General features: G+C 41.5%; 1 protein-coding gene across 1 annotated transcript in view; it reads left to right on the top strand.

Moving 5' to 3' along the window:
• The window catches only part of LOC115521620 (uricase), a 32,891-nt gene that overhangs the window by 4,101 nt on the left and 7,601 nt on the right, over positions 1–21,189 (top strand). The window contains exons 2-5 of the mRNA XM_030326960.1: positions 6,078–6,296; positions 9,779–9,895; positions 9,996–10,074; positions 20,844–21,030. Of these exons, the coding sequence (XP_030182820.1) occupies positions 6,078–6,296; positions 9,779–9,895; positions 9,996–10,074; positions 20,844–21,030 (602 nt within the window). The remainder of the gene's footprint in view (positions 1–6,077; positions 6,297–9,778; positions 9,896–9,995; positions 10,075–20,843; positions 21,031–21,189) is intronic.

Below are 21,189 nucleotides of genomic sequence, written 5' to 3'. Positions count from 1 at the left end.
AATAAACTTATATCGCTCATGTTTGTAGTAGTCCTTACCCAGATAAAAGTCAGTGTTTGACTCAAAGGTAGCGTCTTGTTATTGAAGACACCAAGCTGAATTTTCATTCTGCCCCAAAGGGCAGTCAGCCTTTCATTCTCCCCATACTTTGCAATGTGAACAGCCTTGCCATACCCACGGAGTCCATGTGAGCTTAGAATTCCCCTGTAATTTTAACAAATAACTAAAGTTCCAGAAAAAGTGGTGGTTTGGGCAGGGGGTACCTCTGGGCATTGGGTAAGTTCAGCCTGGTACAGAGTAAGCAGAATAAGGCTCTTGAGTCTCAGAAGGGCTCTTTTTCCACTGTACCAGCCTGCCTGTTAGCTATGTGGCTTTGGGCAGCTCAGTTACCATCTCTGACTTAGTTTCTTTTAAAATAGCGTTCTTCCTCTTAAATTGCAGGGGTTTTTGTTTGTTTGTTTGTTGTGTGTGTGTGTGTGTGTGTGTGTGTGTGTGTGGAGTAGATAAGATAATGTAGATTCCAATGAGTGGAATTTAAAAAATGGCATAGGAATTCAAGTTTCTGCAGTAACATGGCCATTTCTCTCCTTCTGTTGGGATCAGAATGGTTCCCTTCTTTCTCTAAAGAGTGGGCTAACCATCAAGGGGGTATAGGGATGCTCCTTGTAGTGGGAAAGAGCGTGTCATTTGGAAGCAAATGGACTGGGCTCTCCTTTCCTACCTCTGTCACCTAGTAACAGTGTGACCTTGGCAGGACACCTAACCCTCATATCTCCCGCGGTCAAACTTGGATCAAAATATCCACTTCACAGGGTTCTTACAAAGGACTAGAGGGAATAATATATGCAAAGTTCCTGACATATATGAAACCCTCACTAAATGGTTGTTTTTATTTTCAAGACTTACACATTTGGAAAGACATTATCTTTCAATGTGTGCATTTCAGTAAAATTTTCTTCCAACTGCATTCTTGGAGGTCTCCATTACTTCTTTGCTGTGGAATTTCCTGCCCCCAATCCGAGAGGCTCCTGAGGGGTTTCCCTGTTTCAGTTCCCAGCCCTAAGGCTATTGGTGCTGTGGAGAGGCCCGCAAGAAAATTAGCATTGCCTCTGACATTTAGTGATGACTTTCTCTTCCTCTGTAATAGGCAGAAGTATGAAAATAACTAAGCACCTGTAAATGGATTCTTCATTAGGTAACAGGTCACCTTCTTTCTACCATCATTATGCATATGACTTGTTAGACTGTTTCTGAAGCATCTGCTTGACAAATCCTTTTAGAGTCATACCCCCTTGCTAGCAAAAATAAGCCATTCTGCAGCTTAAAGCAACATGACATTTTCTGCTAGATATCAATATTTTTCCATCTGACATTGAGTAGATCCGAGGCAGCCAAAAAAAATACCAGCTGCTTCTAAGGTTATGATTCACTGTTATTGTTATCCTTACGTATTGTTAAGATCCACCAAAGCGATATTAAAATGGTTCGGATGAGTGTTTCTTTTTCTCACATTAGTTCAGCATCTTTCTCTGAAATCTTTTTGTTCATGAATGCCCAAGAAAACGTCAGGCAAAGGAAAAACCTGGGCACAGAATTGGAAGAACTTCTCCAGCACATTCCAAAGACAGAGAGAGAGGCTTGTCTCCCTGCACAGTTCTTCCATCCGGACACGCTGCAACGGAGTTGATTTTTATGCCTGTGTGATAGGACCTAAATAGCTGTACCACTTCTACATTTCTCTCCGTTATGGAGGGAAGACACGAGGCTTACCGAAGCTCTTCAAAGACTTAAGAGAAAATGCTAGTCATTTTAAAATTTAAATTTACATGGGGTACTTGGGCGGCCCAGTCGGTCAGGTGTTCGACTGTTGATTTCAGCTCAGGTCATGATCTCACAGTTCGCGTGGGGCTCGGTGCTGACAGTGCGGAACCTGCTTGGGGTTCTCTCTCCCTCTCTCTCTCTGCCGCTCCCCTACTCGCTTTCACAAAATAAATAATAAAAATAAACTTAAAAAAATAAAATTTGAACTTACAAAAAAATTTTTTTTTTAAATCTTCCTTAATATTTTCCACCTCAAACCTATCCACTGGACCTTCTAGAAGTTACCAGATTCCTGGCTAAGAACCTCTCGTCCTGTAGCGATAACCACTAGCACTTTCACCATGGCCTGCAAATAAGAGAACACTCACTAGCTCATTACAGAAGTGAAAAATAAGATTAATTTAAAATCTCTGAGAGTTCTCTCCAGTCTTACTTGCAGATAAGTAATGATTTCCATCCCCTTATTTTTCAAGACACATCTAAAAAAAAGGGAGTTTTCTTTTATAGAGCCTGGTAAAGATGTATTCCTTCTGATGTTCTATCCAGAGTTTTACTCTGGGAAATTGAGTTTCCTTTTGCAACTTTGTTTCCTGAAGCCACACAAGCCAAAGAAGGACAACCGAAGTATGAAGGCAGAAGGACGCCTTATACTAGCAGCAGTCTTTCTGGACTGGTATGTAACCTGGGGATTTCTCTCCAACAGTGATTGGAAGGACCCTTTGATGCAAAATTCGACATCTAGTTATTATTTATCAATGATAATGACGGCTAACATTTATTAAACACTTACTATTTGTCAGGCACTATTCTGAGTGCTTTTTCTTTTTCCTCATGTTATCCTCACAGCAATCCTGAGAGTGGGCACTACTCTTATACCCATTTTATAGATGGAGGCATTGACCTCCAAGTACAGAGCTAATAGGTGGCAGAACAAAGACTCACTCACACCTGTGTTGCCTCATTCCAGAGCTCAGAGCCTACCCTCTCAGCCACCTGCCAACCCTCCAGATGAGAGCGACCTTTCATGGTATCTCATTGTGCAGCTATCATGCACATGGATCTCTGCACCATACTGTGCTTTATACAGGACAGAGTTCTGGCACCTACTTCCGATTTCTTGGACTACAGAACTGATGGGAGTCTTACTGGGGGGACAGCCTCATATCTGGTCTGGACCGTTATCTGTTCTGTCGGGTCCTACCAAGAGACTTCCGGGCTTCCCACACCGTTCTTGTTCCCTTCTGCTCCATCCTCATGGTGACGTCCTTTTTCTTCTGACTTACTACCCAGCAAGTGTAACGACTCAAGCTCTGCTCCGGTCAGGAGCTTGCTGAGGAGTGCTGACCTCTCCTGTGTACCTCGTGCAGAAACTCCGGGAGGGCTGCGCTGTGCGGAGTGCTCTGTCTTGTTAAGCAGGGTGAGCACTTTGTGCCGCATGGCTGATTCTCTCTACACTCAGTTTGGTCCTTCCTGGGCCTTTGTTCCCCAGTCGGCTGTGCCTGTGATCTCCAGGCCGAGGTGATCAGACGGCAGATGGCGCCTTCCCCGCTTTCCCCAGAAGAGGAACTTCCTGATTGGGGTTTGAGCTGAAGTGGCAATTCCTGTATTGAAATCTTTTGGGTGTTTCTTGAACTATTCCGTGTCACCACGCAAGAGGTGGAGGTGGGGGTGCACCATTCATTCGTTCGCAACGCGTTTATTAAGCACCTATTTGTGTTCTAGGCACTGTGCTGAGCACTGGGGTTGCCGTGACAACTGAGAATTGTTCCTGCTTTCATAATTTCCCATTTTTGGGCAAATCAAACACATGATGAGGCAATTGCAATATAATATGATAAAGACTGTGATGAGGCGATAACAGTATTTCCAGGGCATACAGAAGGGGCACCAGACCTTGAAGGGCTGGCTGCTTCCCCGCGGAAGAAGTGGCATCTGAGACCTGAAGGATGACTTGAAGTTAGGCAGGTGACAGAAGGGGTCGGTAGTTGGGCAGAAGGAAGAGAAAGGGTGTTCAGGAAAGAAGGAATAGCATATTCAAAGCCTACAGGCAGAGAAAGGCTGCCGAGCCTGGGCAAGTACAATCAGCTCAGGATAGCTGAAGCAGAGTTTGAAACAGGCTGTGGCAAGATGAGAGCAAAGTTAGGGATCTGAAGGGTGGCTGTCACTGAATCTTTCTTTAAAAAAAAAAAATGCTTATTTGTGTTTGAGAGAGAGAGAGCCAGCAGGGGAAGGGAAGAGAGGATTCAAATTGGCTCTGTACTGACAGCAGTGAGCCCTATGTAGGGCTCGAACTCACAAACCGTGAGATCATGACCTGATCCAAACTCAGGCGCTCAACCGACAGAGCCACCCAGGTGCCCCTGAATCTATGTGCCATGCAGGAACCACTTGCTTTCACAGACCGAGCTACCATAGCTTAGGTATTTAATGGCAGTGGATAGGACTGAGAAGTAATATTCATGTGTATCCCGGGGCTGATGGACAATCTCGGAGACCTTTGGTTCTGGATCCTCGTTCATGCCATCCAGGGGCCCCCAGCCAGCCAAGTGCCTTCCTCCCCCAGGTGGAATTCCTTGTGGCTCAAAAGACACGTCACAGTCTTCCTCTGACTGCTGCCAGCAGTGCTCTCTACTCTAAAAACCGGTGCCTTTACTCAAAGTCCCATCTACTGTCTCTGCTGGGGTTGTGCCCACAGCCAGGCCTGACGTGGCCACTTTTGCTGGGGTTGACCTCACTGCAGCTAGGTACTAGAAACTGAGTCAGGCCTTTCACCAGCAACTCCTACAAGTAGGGGTGGTTATCTCCATTTGTACAGCTGGGGAAACTAAGGACTCAGAGCCAACAAAGTATTTGTTGCAAGCCACAAATCTGTAGATGGCAAGATAGAGTTTGAACGTGGTCTGATTCCAAAGCCCCTGCAACCACAAGCAGTGACTCTTTCCCCATCAGTGTTATAGTTCTTATTAAGATCCTCTAAGTCTGCTCTTTGAGTTTTCTCATTGATGCTTTCCTAGAAGATGAGTCCCTCCAAAATTGGGTCAGAGGCTTTTAAGGGGCCTTTCCAAGAGTTGTCCCTTAAATCAGGAGCATGCCCTACCAGGAATGCTGTGTCCCCAAGACTGAAGACAACCCCCCATATCTCCCACTTTCCTAAAGGAAACATAACAATAATTTCTGATGTTGGCTAGTATTTTACAACTCCTCCCAGAGGATCTGGTGATGCTTTATGTAAACAAATTTTTAGGTAGCCTATGTGCAGTTAGCAGGTGAGGTTCCTTCTTTGTGACCCTCCCCAGACTCTCACTGCATGTTGTTTTTCATTTACTTTTCTTTTTGTCACTTTCTGGCCTTATCATCTTAATGTTCAATTTTGATGCTTGCCTCTTCTTTCAAACACCAGTAAAGCCCAGGGACAAATCTTATGAATCCTAGCAGTGGAGATGGATGTATTTGCGCGTGAGAGCGCCAGCTCCAAATAAGGGCACTAATGAGTCAATCACCAGGCTTTTATTAAGTGTCTGTTTGCTAAAAGCATAGCTTTTCCTGCAGCCAGATGGCCTGGCTCTGCACTCCTGAAGGGAATCTGGACCCTGTCACTAATTACTCTTCTTCCCGGCAGCAAGAAGGGGAAGCAATTTTCAATTTTTTTTTAGTGATCATAGGGCATTTTCTCCAGAATATCACTCTGTATAAAAAAAAAACAGGATATAATTATTTTCAGTTAACATAGTCACACATTTTTGCAGAAGAATGGCAGTCTGCATAGTGGTTAGGAGAATAAACTTTGGAGCCCACGGATCTGAGTATGGATTGTTGGCTCTATCCTTTACTCGCTGTGTGAAGTAGAGCTAGTCACTTACACTCTGAACCTCAGGTTCTCCCTCTGTGAAATGGGAACAATATTAGTTCAGAGCTGTTCCAAGGATTCAGTTAGCAGTTATTAAATAAAACAGAGTAAATAGTTTGGTCCAGGAGATACTGTTACTATTATTATTATTACTTAATATTATCAAGAAAGCCATCTACCTGTCTGTCTTCAGGCGAGTTTGATATATTTTCATATGATTCTTGCAATTCTCTTTTCTCCATAAAAGTTCCTGTTTTTCTTCAAAGGTAGGATAGGGTCTTGCTTTCATGAATACTCTTAACGCTCACCTTTTATAATTATACGACTAAATCAAGGCTTGAAGAACTTGCAGGTGACTTTTTGTTTTCATGTATCTTTCTTCAATACGATGACAGTGTTTTCATTGCAGAATGAGGAGGTGGAGTTTGTCCGAACCGGCTATGGGAAGGATATGGTAAAAGTTCTCCATATTCAGCGAGATGGGAAATATCACAGCATTAAAGAGGTGGCAACTTCAGTGCAACTTACTCTGAGTTCCAAAAAAGATTATCTGCATGGAGATAATTCAGACATCATCCCCACAGACACCATCAAGAACACAGTTCACGTCTTGGCAAAATTTAAAGGGGTATGTATCATTCTTAGATGCTGCCTGTCTTTAAAAAAAATTTTTTTTAATGTTTATTTATTTTTGAGAGAGAGAGACAGAGTGCGCGTAGGGGTGGAACAGAGAGAGAGGGAGGCACGGAATCTGAAGCAGGCTCCAGACTCTGAGCTGTCGGCACAGAGACCAATGTGGGGCTCGAACTCACCAAACAAGATTATGACCTGAGCCGAAGCCAGACACTTAACCGACTGAGCCACCCAGGCACCCCTATGTTGTTACCTATCTTGATGCAGAATTCACTAAACTATAACATGAGTATATCACTTGCTTACTGCAAGTTCCCTTTACTTTCTAACCCTATTTTTACATTTAGGCCACTAATTCTTTTTCTTTTGGATTCTAAAATTCTCAGCCTTACAGAAAAGCTTTTTTCTTTTTTTCCCCTCTTAATCTCATTTCTTTGCTTTTTTTGGTTCTCAACTTACTACATCTTTTAGGAAGAGAATCCTATCTGACAAATTTACATGTTCTCTCTTAATTAGGATCATTGGCAAATCAAAGCCCTGGGAGGATTTCAGAATAGAATTTTTACACATTTTTTGTCATGCATTTCTTTGATTCCTGTTACCTATTTTTTTTTTTCTTTTAGAATGGTGTACATTTATAGAAGAAAGTACCATTTCTCTTCCTGGTGTTACTATAGAAGAAAATCTTGAGTATAAGATATATTTTGAAATCTATTGGTCCAATTTTTAATGGCTTCCTAATGTTCTCAATGGCATGACCACTTAGTATCCATATATGTTGGTAGCCGTATTCTTCAAGAGAGTCTTGGAGCTGATAGTATCTGATATTTTAGCACTTCAGCTTCTAGTTTAAGTGTGAGGGAAGCTGTGTCGGACCTCCAGCAGATTTCTGGGAAACGCAAGATGATTTTTCTTTTTGCAAAGAAGTCTAAAAAGACAAGAAATGTAGACTAGAAAGTTTCTTTTCTCATGCTTTTGCATGAAATCCACACTCAGAATGCATGAAATGAACCAACTAATTGAAATATAATTTCTGCAAGGCCTAGCTCCACCCCAAACCTTTTTCTTGCTATTCGGAGTGGCCCAGCATGCACAAACATGGCTATAGAAAAAGGCATTGCTCGGGGCGCCTGGGTGGCGCAGTCGGTTAAGCGTCCGACTTCAGCCAGGTCACGATCTCGCGGTCCGTGAGTTCGAGCCCCGCGTCGGGCTCTGGGCTGATGGCTCGGAGCCTGGAGCCTGTTTCCGATTCTGTGTCTCCCTCTCTCTCTGCCCCTCCCCCGTTCATGCTCTGTCTCTCTCTGTCCCAAAAATAAATAAACGTTGAAAAAAAAAAAAATTTAAAAAAAAAAAAAAAAAAAAAAAGAAAAAGGCATTGCTCTCTTAAAAAAATAAATTGAAAATAGGCTACGGTACTGCACTACAAAAGAGGGCCAGGTAACACAGATTCTCATATTTCCTGTACTATATGAAAGATGCAGAAAAGTGAAGGAATGGACCTGGATCTTTTTTTTTTTTTTAATTTTTTTTTTAATGTTTATTTATTTTTGAGACAGAGAGAGACAGAGCATGAACGGGGGAGGGTCAGAGAGAGAGGGAGACACAGAGTCTGAAACAGGCTCCAGGCTCTGAGCTGTCAGCACAGAGCCCGACGCAAGGCTCGAACTCACAGACCGTGAGATCATGACCTGAGCCGAAGTCGGACGCTTAACCGACTGAGCCACCCAGGCGCCCAAGAATGGACCTGGATCTTAAAGACAATTCAAATTCATTCATTGTAGATAGAGTGACCATATAATTTCTTATCTAAAACAAGGTGGCACTTTTTTTTCTTTTGTTTTTTAAAATTGAGATATAATTGGCATACAACATTATATTTCAGGTGCACAACATGATGGTTTGATATTTGTGTATATGGTGAAATAAATTTTTATTTCTTGTCATCAGAAATTTTAAGAGTTGTCTCTTAGCTACTTTCAAATACATAATACAGTATTTTTTTTTTAATTTTTTTTCAACGTTTATTTATTTTTGGGACAGAGAGAGACAGAGCATGAACGGGGGAGGGGCAGAGAGAGAGGGAGACACAGAATCGGAAACAGGCTCCAGGCTCTGAGCCATCAGCCCAGAGCCTGACGCGGGGCTCGAACTCCCGGACCGCGAGATCGTGACCTGGCTGAAGTCGGACGCTTAACCGACTGCGCCACCCAGGCGCCCCCATAATACAGTATTATTAACTGTATTTCCTGTCTTGTATATTACATCCCCATGATTACTAATTTTATAACTGGAAGTTTGTTTTGACTCCCTTCACCCACTTTGCCTATCTCCTCTCTCCTGGCAACCACCAATCGGTTCTTTGTATCTATGAACTTGATTTTGTTTGTTTGTTTTTGTTTTGTTTAGATTCCACATATAAGTGAGAACATATGGTGTTCGTCTTTTCCTGACTTATTTCTCTTAGCATAATCCCATCAAAGTTCATCTATGATCTGTGTTACCACAAATGTCAAGATTCACTCCTTTTTAGATGAATATACATCATATATATATATATATATATACACACACACACACTATATATATATATATACACACACACACACCATATAAATAAATATATACACCATTATGTATATTACCAATATATATTACATTTTCTTTATGCATTTATCCACTGACAGGATACTTAAGTTGTTTCCATATTTTGGTTATTGCAAATAATGCTGCAATGAACATGGGGGTGCATATATCTTTTTGAGTTAGTATTTTTGTTTTCCAAACTAGGACACTTCTGAGAGTGAAATAAGATGCTAAATAATTATTCTGGGACAACAGGCATAAAACAGAACTATCCTGGGGAAACCTGTACAAATAGTCCACTTTAGGCAAGCCATAAATCATCTGTAGACTCTGCTAAGACCATAACACATTGTCTAGAGATTGTTATGAAGAATTTGTGTGGAAGTAGGGAGCTGCTTCATGGGGGTGGGAGTGAGGGATAGTCAATCGAAGGTCTGTTTGCAAAGCAAGGAAGCAGAAGTGGCCCTGTGTTAATGTTTTCCCCTGGGAAACTGGGAGGCCCATTTGGCAACCTCATAGAGACACCAGAGTGTTTTGGAGTCCACCGTAGTATTGTCGTTGGCGTGGGTAATGACTGAGCTCACCGGAAGGAGAATCTAAATGTTAAGTTTTCTTGTGCTCATCCATTGATTGACACATTTCTTCCTGCAAAACAGGTTTCTTTTAAAAACAGGGTAGTCTCACCCCGGTAATGGTGCTGTATTAACTACATTTAGGAGACCTTATGAAAATTTGGGATAAGGACCAATTCATGTCTCATGGTTCTTTCAAAATGTATATTTCTCTGATTCTGAAAAGGATTTGAACAGGAAAGAGAACTCTGTGGATATTTAAAAAATTATTTTTAAATGGGGCAGGTATTTCTGATCACTAGCATTTTGTTTCACTTTACAGATCAAAAGCATAGAAACTTTTGCAATGAGCATCTGTGAGCATTTCCTTTCCTCTTTTGACCATGTCATCCGAGCTCAAGTCTACGTGGAAGAAGTCCCCTGGAAGCGTCTTGAAAAGGTTTGCTCAGTTATTTGTGCTCTCGGTTTAATTAAAGAAATTGGCGTTATGACATATGCTGAAATTTTACTGGAAACGATTTTTTGTCCCTAATTTTCAGAATGGAGTTAAGCATGTCCATGCATTTATTCACACTCCCACTGGAACGCACTTCTGTGAGGTGGAACAGATGAGGAGTGGTAAGAAAGTATTTTTCATGCTTTGATTCTACAATAGCAATTTCAATATATTTTTCTTCCAAACAACTCCGTTTATTAATATCGAGGAAAACTGTTGAGGATTTTGAAGGCATTTAAATCTGAGATGGGAATGAGCACTGTGACTCTGGAGTATATTTAAAGACAATCTCCTCCTTTATCGTAAACACATAAAAATGAAATAATACATTTTGCGAGAAATCTAGGGATTGAGTGAGGTAGATCATTTTTATTACCTGATTCTGAGGTGAGGGGAAAAAAAAGGCCTGGGCTGACAAAACCCCAAATCTCTGAATGTTCTGACCAGACTTTTTGTACTATACCATGCTACTAATTATCATTACCTTTATAGGAAATAGTAAATAACAATCACGTTTCCTTGACATTTTATTTTCATAATAATAAGACCACTGATATTATTATAATTATTATAGAACGAACCTCATTTAAATCGCAATGACAATTCTGTAATTCTTTGTGTTCACTAAGAAATTTAAAACTTAACCACGGCGCATAATTACAATACGGACCTTATTAGTACTGAGGATTGAAGTTAGCAAATATCAAAATTCCCAAAGCTTGTCTTCCACTGTTTGGTTAGGATTGTCAGAGCGGGGCAATAACTGGCCAGAGGACCTCTAGGAACTGTGGAGCCAAATGTGGTAGAAAGGTCTCTATCCTAATAAAAAATGAACTTTCATGATCATTATAAATGGAGAGGGTGGACTCTGAACTTTTTTCCTTTTCAATCATTCTTCTCTTTCTTCTCCTCTCTTTTCCTCTTCTCTTCCATTCCTTTTCTTTTCTGTATCTCCTCTTTCTTCTCTAGCTCTCTTCAATAAGAATTTGAGGTAGCATCTCTTAAACATCAGAAACATTATAAACTTAATAAAATAGAAGTCTCTTCTCATTCTGAATTCTATTGGATAAAGCCCTTCCTCAGACAGTTCTAGTGTATTAGCTGTTATTTAATATTTTTTGCTATCTGTATTAAATTCTAGGCACAGCCAGGGACGTCTTGGTGTTTGATTAACAGTTATGTAATTTTTGCCATATAAAGGAGACTGAATAACTAGTTGTTATATTAAGTTGAAAAGATAATGATTTCTTAATCCCCCAAATGTGTAGTCATATATATTAACTTACTGATGGAGCTGTTTGTTAGTTAAAATAAAACTTACTTTTCCTTCCTTCCTTCCTTCCTTCCTTCCTTCCTTCCTTCCTTCCATCTTTCTCTTTCTTTCTTTCTTTCTTTCTCTCTTTCTTTCTTTCTTTTTCTTTCTTTCTTCTTTCTTTCCTTCCTTCCTTCCTTCCTTCCTTCCTTCCGAATGTGACTTTGGGGGAGAAAGAGAAAGAAAGTTTCCCTAACTCCCCAGGTCAGTGTTTTCCTTCTCAAATCACATCATGTTTGTAAAATTATAAACTCTAAGCTGGCATAGTCCATCAGAAATGTAATGCAAGCCACATATGTAATTTAAAAATTTTCTAGTAGTCACTTTAGGAATGCAAAAAATAAATTACTTTTAATAATATATTCTATTTAATCTGATATAGTTACAATACACCTTAAGTATGTAATAAAAATAAATCACTAATGTAATATTTCATATTTTTAAAAAAAAGTTAAATGTTTGAAATCCTGTACATATTTTATATTTACAGGACATCTCAATTCACATTTGCCATATTCCAAGTGCTTAAGAGCCACACGTGGCTAGTGGCTACCATATTGATTAGCCTAGCTCTAAACTATTTTTAAGTGATTTCACAACATTTAGCATAGCATATTCCTCTTTCAACTTTCAAGTCTGTAAAATAATAGTTCTAGATAAGGTCTAGAATTCTATTTTGGGAGAGCTAATTAAAGAATAAGAACATGTTGAAATACTATTCATTCAACAATTGGATTTTGAGGGCTTTTTATATAGCCTAGGGCTGTAAATTCAGAGTTGAGTAAGACTTTCCCTGGCCCTAGTGAGTTTGCAGTAGATGAATAGTAGGAGATAGACTTATAATAAAAAGATTTATTGCAATATAAAGGCTAAAAACTGCAACGAGGGCATCAAAGTTATGCTAGGGAAGCAAAGAGGTGCAAAAAATTGTCTTCCTAGGAAGAGTCTGGAAAGCTTGACAGGGGAGGAGGAAATATTTCAGTTGACTTTTGAAAAATGATTCAGAATATGCTGGGCACAGAAGAGGAAAGAAAATTACAGGTGGAAGAAACAGAATGTATCTAGGTAGGAGCCATGAAGAAGTGGAAGAGGGAAACTAACATAATTTGGATATCTGCCTTATGCCAACCACCATCCTGGACAAGTGATTTTAGTGTTGAAAGGGCAAAGCATTTGAGGAACAGTAGCAAGTTCAAAGGTCTAGTTCTTAGAATGTAAGGAGCCAAGATGTATGTGAAGAGGTTGATTTGGGCTGGATTTTGAAGGGCCTCATGTACCATACTAACAAGATGAGTATAATTTGGAAGTAGTTTTACATGGCAGTAAACCATACGTATTGGGATCAGACTATACCGTATTTGAATTTGAGCTCCATTACTTAATAACTTTGTGACTGTGAGTTACTTATGCTTCTTCAGTGGTTTTCATTTGTAAGATGAGGATAACAGTGTCCACCTTAATTTCCCAGAGAATTAAAGGAGATAAATATTAATATAGATCATTTTAGCACAGGACCTGGCACATAGAAAGCATTCCTTAAATGATAGATACGATTGTTATTATTTAGGATGGCAATAGAGACCCAGGAAAGGTAGGTGTGTGTGTGTGTGTGTGTGTGTGTGTGTCCTATTCAGTAATTCTGATGAAGGTTATGGTGATCTGGCTGCAGAAACAGGCAGTAGAGAGACATTTAGAAACTTGTTGCAGAGATGGAGAAATGATGGAGTCAGATCTAAGGCAGTGAGAAGTAGAGATGGAGAGAATGACTGCAGAGGTGGAGGAGGGCATTATGTGAGGCATTTCTGAAGGGTACTGAATGAGTCTGAGTGATTGGATAGGGGTGGAGCTTGGAGAGAAGAAAGTTGCCCTAAAGTCGAGGGCTTGGGGGAGTTGGCTAAGGATAACACGTATGATTAGAAAGTGTTCAGGGGGAAGCTGGTGATTTGGGGGAATAAGAGATAGAAATAGATTTGCAGACCATCAACAGACTGATGGTGGTAAGGCTGTGGGCAAGAAAGAGCCATTCCAGAAAAACATGTGAAGCGAGAAGAGGAAAGTGACAGGTCCCAAGGGAAATTCCTCAGTTTATGGGTTGGGCAGTTTAAAAAATTAGAAGAAAGGTCAGAGAGATAGAAGGAAGATTGGGGAGAGTGGTGTTGTGGAGGCAAAAGAAAAAATAAATTAAGAAATCAGGGATAGTTATTGTGATAACAGGATGCATAACACACAGGATCCTATGCAGTGGCTCCATACAAGAAGTTCACTGCTTTTTGTAAAAGTCCAGTTCAGTGTGTGTGTGTGTGTGTGTGTGTGTGTGTATGTGTGTGTTTGTGTGCACTTGTGTTGAGGTAATGTTCTGCTCCAAGAAGTTACTCAGGAACCCAGGTTGATGCAACCTAACATTTTTATCCTTACTTTTTTTGGGTCACCTTGAGAATAGATCCCCTTACCAGACAACCAGGAGAGGAAAAGAGCTTGGAGGAGCAAAAGGAGGAGACAAACCCCCTGCAGCATAACACCAGGCCTGAGAATAGAGCGCCACACTTCTCCTGGAAGGAACCTAATCTCTCAGCCCCACCCAACTGCAATGGAAGCTGGGAAATGTAGTCTAGCCAGGTACCTAGGAGGAAGAAGAAATAGATTTAGTAAATGGCAAGCAGTCTTTGCTATGGGAAGGTTCAGAAGTCTGGATTAAAAGAAAGTGGAACAGTAAGTGTGCAGTTTGGTAAATGGATCACTGGTGACTTCCACAAGAATATTTTAGCAGGGCCCTGTGGAGTGGCAGAGTATAGGGCTCTGCTGATCATAAGAAGAATACAAGCCACTCTTCATACCCTTGTTCTTTCCAGGAATTACCAGGAGCTATCGTCAGCCTGAATTCTAGTCACCTGTTTGCTACAGAATGGAAAAACTAGTCACCATAGTAAAACCAAAGCTTTTTCTTTCTGCAGAGAGCCACAAAGCCTCAGCATACTGCAGTTGTTGTGGCTGTGTTCCCAGAAGCTCCAGCTTGACACATCTAGAATCCAGAGTCTCTCTGATATCATGTGGGGATGGCAGGGATCAGGGAGCAGAAGAAGCATCTATTGCCTTAAGCGTATGCAGTATATGTGTGTACATGTATATGAGTGTGTGCATATTCTAGTGTTGTGTATATAAGGATGACATTTGCACTCTGTCCCTGTTTGGAGAGTAAAGATCTATGATCTTAGAGCAAAATTTAATTCTTCATTTGCTTTTTATCCAAAAGCTAACACTGCAGATATTGTGAGGTAAGTCAATGTACAGCCATTGCCATAAGAAGTGCCCTTGCATAGGCTTAACTGAAGAAAGTAATCATTACACACACACACACACACACACACACACACGCCCCAATTCGCATGTCAAAGACTGTTACAAACCTGTAAGCAATGCTTTTGATGAGGGGCTAGTTAGTTGGTGAGAATTCTGCCCTGTTAACACATGTACTTAATCGCACATTTAGCCATGCGGCTCCCAATAGGGACTTTTCCCAGCAGGATATGTAACTGACAGACTGGATTCTTTCTTATCAATTGAACAAACATTTATAGAAAGCCTACTGAATCTCGAGCACCATTTTAGACCCTGAGAATTGCTGTAAAACTCCCATTATACTCTTTTCTTAGTGGATATTTGAAAGCTACATCATTAAGTGTACTTTTGCCTGTTTCAAAGTCTGTTAGTTCCATGGGAGAATCTGGAAGGGAGAGACGAATTTTTTCACGCAAAGGGATGAGGACTGTAGTTATGTTTGTGACTTGCCAAACTCAGAGAAGAGCTAGGCTGTCCATGTGATGCAAGTTGTTAGTTTGGGTGTTCTAAGGAGACTGGATCTTCCAAGCTCTTTCTTCCGTGTGTCTCCCTAAACTACAAGCATAGCTGAGTCTTGAAATCACTGGGATGGTTGAGTCACTAATTTGGACTAAATGGTCCCCCCAAACCTCTGCATTATTTGAATTATAACCCACAATTCTTTAAGAATCAAATTCCTCCCAATCTGCCACTGAGTATAGAAATTCATCTGGGGCACCTGGGTGGCTCAGTCGGTTAAGCGCCCGGCTTCAGCTCAGGTCATGACCTCACAGTTCGTGAGTTCAAGCCCCATGTTGGGCTCTGTGCTGATAGCCCAGAGCCTGGAGCCTGCTTTGGATTCTGTGTCTCCCTCTCTCTCTGCCCCTCCCCTGCTCTCACTCTGTCACTGCGTCTCTCAAAAATAAATATTTAAAAAAAAAGAAAAAAAAAAAAAGAAAAAAATTCAGCGAAAACAGAGCCAAGTAGATGGTAGATGGAAAACACATCTCAACTAAGAGATATTGTCTTCTGGTAGTAAAAAAAAAAGATCTATTGACATGGAGACCAGGGGGGCATAGGAGGTGGTTTTAAGGGAAAAAAAGTGATGAAATTGAGGTCCTGGAGGACAGTAATTTCAGAGGCGTCAAGCTGGGCAGGTGGAAAAAGCGAGATGGAGGAAGGGGGAGACCCAGGACCTTTTCGATGTCCTGTGTGTGCCCTTTGTGGTGTCAAACTGAAGCACTCTTCAGTTTCTCCAAAAGAAGAGTTTTTGGTAAACACAAGTCCTTTAAACTCACCTCAACCACAACCTTGCTGTACAAAAGCCCAGTTAACTTCCTCCCACATGGCTGATGCCATCTTTCCCCTTCCAGAATGGCATGGAGGGACCTTTCACTCTCCCCGCATGAGTGAAAGGGACTCCCAAAGGCAAATGATATTTAGTTTTCACTTTTTCTAGCACTTTACAAGTTTGAGGTTTTCTACTAGAATGATTTAATATAGTTTTAAAATATCCTCCTTTTAGCTATTTGTGTCCTTTTTGGAGGTGTTAAACATGGAAGCAATTATCCTGTTCATGACAGGATTTTTTTTTTCCCTTGGCTCAATAAAGCTTTGTGCTTTGTGACACCTGATGCGTAGGTAAGGAATTGGGCTTATTTTCTATTAATTCACAGTGAGTTTCTTCCCCTTAGAGAGCTAAAGGGTAGGATGTATGCTTCTCTGAGAGATAAACCACAATCTGTTAAGTGTGTAGGAGGACACTAAAAGCTAGCAAAGATTATGTTCTAGCAAAGTAAAATGTGAAAATCTTCCTTTTGCATTACCCTATAACCATGGCATAAAAGCAAAAAAAAAAAAAAAAAAAAAAAAAAAGCTGATTAAGTGGTTTCGTGACAAATAACCTAGAAAAGGACAGTCCTTTTGGTTGAAATAATTCTGCCAGTCTAAGCTGAAGTTGTTTTCAGAGTGCGTAAGCCACTGTACTTTTTAGTCGATGGGTCCATGATTCTGAAAGGCTCAGGTTCGTACCAGTGTTCAGAAAGCTGGGGCACCGCCAACAGGGAAGATAAAATAAGCTCTTCGATTTCATCCAGAGTGTCTAATGTGTGCCAAGGTGGGGGGGGCAAATCATATTAAAAGAGAATAGGGTTTTTGTTGTTGTTCTTCATAGAACAATGAGCGCACCAGAGTAGATGATTTGTGTTCTGCCCAAACTGTGGCCATAGTTAATTGTCGTTGGGAGCATAAAACATTTTATTCTATGTGAAACTGAGGCCAACACACATTTAAAAATGCAACTTCTGGGGCGCCTGGGTGGCTCAGTCAGTTAAGTGGCCGACTTCGGCTCAGGTCATGATCTCGCGGTTCGTGAGTTCAAACCCCGCGTCGGGCTCTGTGCTGACAGCTCAGAGCCTGGAGCCTGTTTCAGATTCTGTGTCTCCCTCTGTCTCTCTGACCCTCCCCCATTCATGCTCTGTCTCTCTCTGTCTCAAAAATAAATAAACGTTAAAAAATAAAAATAAAAATGCAACTTCTTTCTTCATTTTCAGATGCTAGCAAGAAAATAGACATTTAAAAAGTTGCCTAGCAGAACTGACACTCCCCAGAGGTCAATAAATCTCATCCCAGAGCTGGAGGTGGATAGAGACGGCAGGCCAGAAATGGTTTGCAGAACCCAATGAGCCTTTGTGAAACATGAGAAATATTCACGGGTGGTTAAAGTTGATATGAAAAAGTCAATTATCACAACCTCATGGTCATAACTTTTATAAAGGATTTTCTGTGGGGCAGCCATTTTCCTAAGTCCTTCATGGACGTTATCTCCGACATCTACCAAATTGGTGATCATCTCTGTTTGCAAGATGAGAAACTCAAGGTAAAGAGGGGTTAAGTAATGTTCTGAGGGGAATAGTGCTCATAAAATAGGGGAGGAGAGGCCCTGAGAACACTGAGATTCGAATTCAGGAAATCTTGAGTTGCAAGGCTGTGGTCTCAACCACTGTGCATCAATGCATCCAGAAATCCTTTTATGATTAAGACCATTGGAGGAGCCAGAGTCTTATTGGCTTATATGGATGCTGATGACAATATAGTGCTATGTAGGAAACAATGAAATAGGTAAAATTTGCCTCTGGTTCTCATTCGCTTTCTCTTTATTCCCCCTCCACGAACCCTGCTTGTTCTAACCCCATTCCATATTGCAAACTCCTTATTTCATTTCTATAGGGTTTTTTTTCTAGAAGGGATTACTGTTGGAAATAGATTATATTAGTTTATAAAGGCTTCAGAAGTCACTCCTTTATGGGGTCTTCGTATTTTAATAGGAAATGTTTAAGGAATAAAAAGTTTTTAAGACACCTAGGGGCCATTTCTAAAAATGATGCTTCGGTTTCCATTTCAGGTTAGTGGAGATGGTATTTTTCAGGCTGGGGGCTCTGTCTGAGGCTCTCAAAAAATACTATGGAAGGGAAGATGGCAACCTTCTTGTCTCCTGGAAAGAAACTGTAAAGAAATGGGAAGACAGAGTTAAAGGAAGGAGAAAACAACATGGGGATGGGGAAGTATCCAAAAAGGTGCCAGTTTCTAGCCATGTGACTATGGGCAAATGGTTGAAAGTCTCCTATATAAGACTATTTATTTATTTATTTTTTTAATTTTTTTTTTCAACGTTTATTTATTTTTGGGACAGAGAGAGACAGAGCATGAACGGGGGAGGGGCAGAGAGAGAGGGAGACACAGAATCGGAAACAGGCTCCAGGCTCCGAGCCATCAGCCCAGAGCCCGACGCGGGGCTCGAACTCACGGACCGCGAGATCGCGACCTGGCTGAAGTCGGACGCTTAACCGACTGCGCCACCCAGGCGCCCCTATATAAGACTATTTAATAGAGGGGCGCCTGGGTTGCCCAGTTGGTTAAGCAGCCGGCTCTTGATTTGGGCTCAGGTCATGATCTCGCAGTTCATGAGTTTGAGCCCTGCAGAGGCTGCTTGGGATTCTCTGCTTCCCTCTCTCTCTGCCCCTCCCCCCTCTCAAAATAAATAAACAAACATTAAAAAAATAGTTAATAGAATTTGAGGATTAAGTAAGATAATGATTGAAAAAGGCAGCAACTAAATGCATGCTGATCATCAGGAAGTCTTCAGCTAATGTTGATGTCCTCCCCTTCCCCTGCCATGCTGTGTATTATATTTGGGTGGGGGTGATCAAGAAGGGAAATGCTAAAGATGAGTGGAGGAGAACTGTCTAAAAGAAAAAGAGACTAAACTGTGAAATACTGATTCTTTGATGTGAATCAATCTTGTTGCATGCATTCACTCTTTCATTCAATAGACACTTATTGATTGCTTCTGCAATTCTCTTGTATTTTAAGCTTAGCCTCACTTGGGTCAGCTCTATACAGCATTTAGAAATGCTGATTTTGCAGCATCGTGTCTTCACACATCCAGAATCCAATAAACCAAGGCAACTTAAAGCATTAGGCGTTGCTGGTGTCTCTCTTGGTCCTTCTTCAGATATAGTTTCCAAAGAGGACTTCAAAATGTTAAATACCATTTTAGTTGACACATTATCCTGGAGCACTCTGATAAGAACACCTTAGTTAATCAGCAGATCTACTACAAACCACTGGCCATTGCTCTCTTTGGTAGATGTACACTTGTGGCTGGGAAAATATCAAAATGTTGTCATTGTTTACCTACTTACGAAACTCCACAGCTCCTGAGTTAGCCACAGCAGTTGAAGCCACATAGATGGTGTAAACTATTGGATTATTAAGAGCTTCCCTGGATTTTAATTGAGGATCATGAGTTATATTCTTGTTCTTCAACTAAGACCATGTACAACATAGATGCCTGATGCCTCTGGCCCTTGAGTTATATACTAAACAGGCCAAGAAGGATAGATCTTAATCAGGACTAACTTCAAAGCTTTAAAGAGATGACTTTAGTCATCCTGTCATGGCACTATGCTACTGGTGGTTTGTACCCAAGCACTCCTTGAACCGCCATCCTCATCAGCCTGCACATACAAATAAGGGAATGGTGATGTTAATTCTTGAATTTTCCTGGCCTTATAGTTCTCTCGCCACCAAACTGCTGGGTCTCCCCAGCCAAATTCTCCCACTTCCTGACAGTCGGGAGGTCTGTTTCACACGTGTTCAGGGAGACGTTTGCACCCATTGGGTACAATACTGCTTCACTGGCTCTGCTCAGCACTGGCTGTGCTAGTTGTCCCTGCTCTTTGTGAAGAATGATGCTCTCTACAGAACATTCTACCCTGGGTCTTCCCAATATGACACCTGGTGCCCTGTTCTAGCCAGGCTTCACCAAACTGCCAGAGTGTGTTTCACATAGAAAAAGAGAGAATCTTCCCCTCACTCTCTCCCCCATCTGTCACCTGGGCCCTGAGCGAGAACTGCCTGGCAGACAAGTAAATATCTTCTTCAGATTATGCCTATCACCCCTCCACCTTCCCCATTTGCCACATGGGGTGATGTCAAGGACCGCAGGAGAACCATATCATCCCCTCTATTTTTGCCAACTCTGCCCTCTTTCCCCCAGGTCTCTGTGAACCAACTTTCCTTCTCCTTCCGCCAAAAACCAAAAGCCTTTATGGGTATTCACTTAGGCATATCTATGCCCTATGGGTGGGTCACTGCCTCATTGTCCCAGTGTCTATTTAGGCTGGGCCAGGTCCACAATGCTACTCAGTCATGAAGTTTTCTGGTTTCAGTGAGCTCATAAACACAAGAAAACTGAGGATCTGATGATAGTTGGAGCCATCAGCCAGTGTAGATGATCAACACGAGGACTAACCCTCTCCCATCCTGTAAAGGGAGTCAGAGTAGCAAACAGAAGAACTGCTCTGGGGGAGCTTACTCACTCATTTCATCACGATTATATATTGAGCGAAGTGGAGCCCAACAAGGAGAAAGTATTTGGCCTAGACGTCATTTGTACTTGGAGCTGAGAGGAAGGTATTCATTTCTGTGGGTTTCAACACAAGACAGAGGTTTAGTCTTTGACTTTAAGTTCTGCCAGGGCAGGAGAAAGGCAGGGAGTCGTGGAATCCAGATAGAGAGATAGGCACACCATCCTCATAACTTCAGAGGAGACAGGGAGACAGACAACATGGGTAGTGAGGTAGCTCTTTGTTCAACAGTGCACCATGGTTTAGTGACCAGGATCCTCAGAGCTAGCTGTCCAATAAGAAGACACTATTTTATCCATGACCTCAGAGCCTCTTACCTTTTTACTTGAAACAGGACCTCCAGTCATTCATTCTGGAATCAAAGACCTCAAGGTCTTGAAAACGACCCAGTCTGGATTTGAAGGGTTCATCAAGGACCAGTTCACCACCCTGCCTGAGGTGAAGGACAGGTGTTTTGCCACTCAAGTGTACTGCAAGTGGCGCTATCATCAGTACAGAGACGTGGACTTTGATACTACCTGGTAGGAGTGTGTGCTAAGGCCTGGCGCTGACTATGCTCTCTTCCCGTTACTAAACCTACGTGGAAATCTTAGCTGCTATTAGCTAAAATGACCTTGAACGGACCACCTAAATTCCCTGACCTTTTGGTTTTTCATCGATTATATCAGTAGTTCTCAAAC

Source organism: Lynx canadensis, chromosome C1, assembly GCF_007474595.2.
Source record: "Lynx canadensis isolate LIC74 chromosome C1, mLynCan4.pri.v2, whole genome shotgun sequence".
Lineage (NCBI taxonomy): Eukaryota > Metazoa > Chordata > Mammalia > Carnivora > Felidae > Lynx > Lynx canadensis.
Note: the sequence above shows the minus strand (reverse complement) of the source record. Positions and strands in the feature narration are given on the sequence as shown.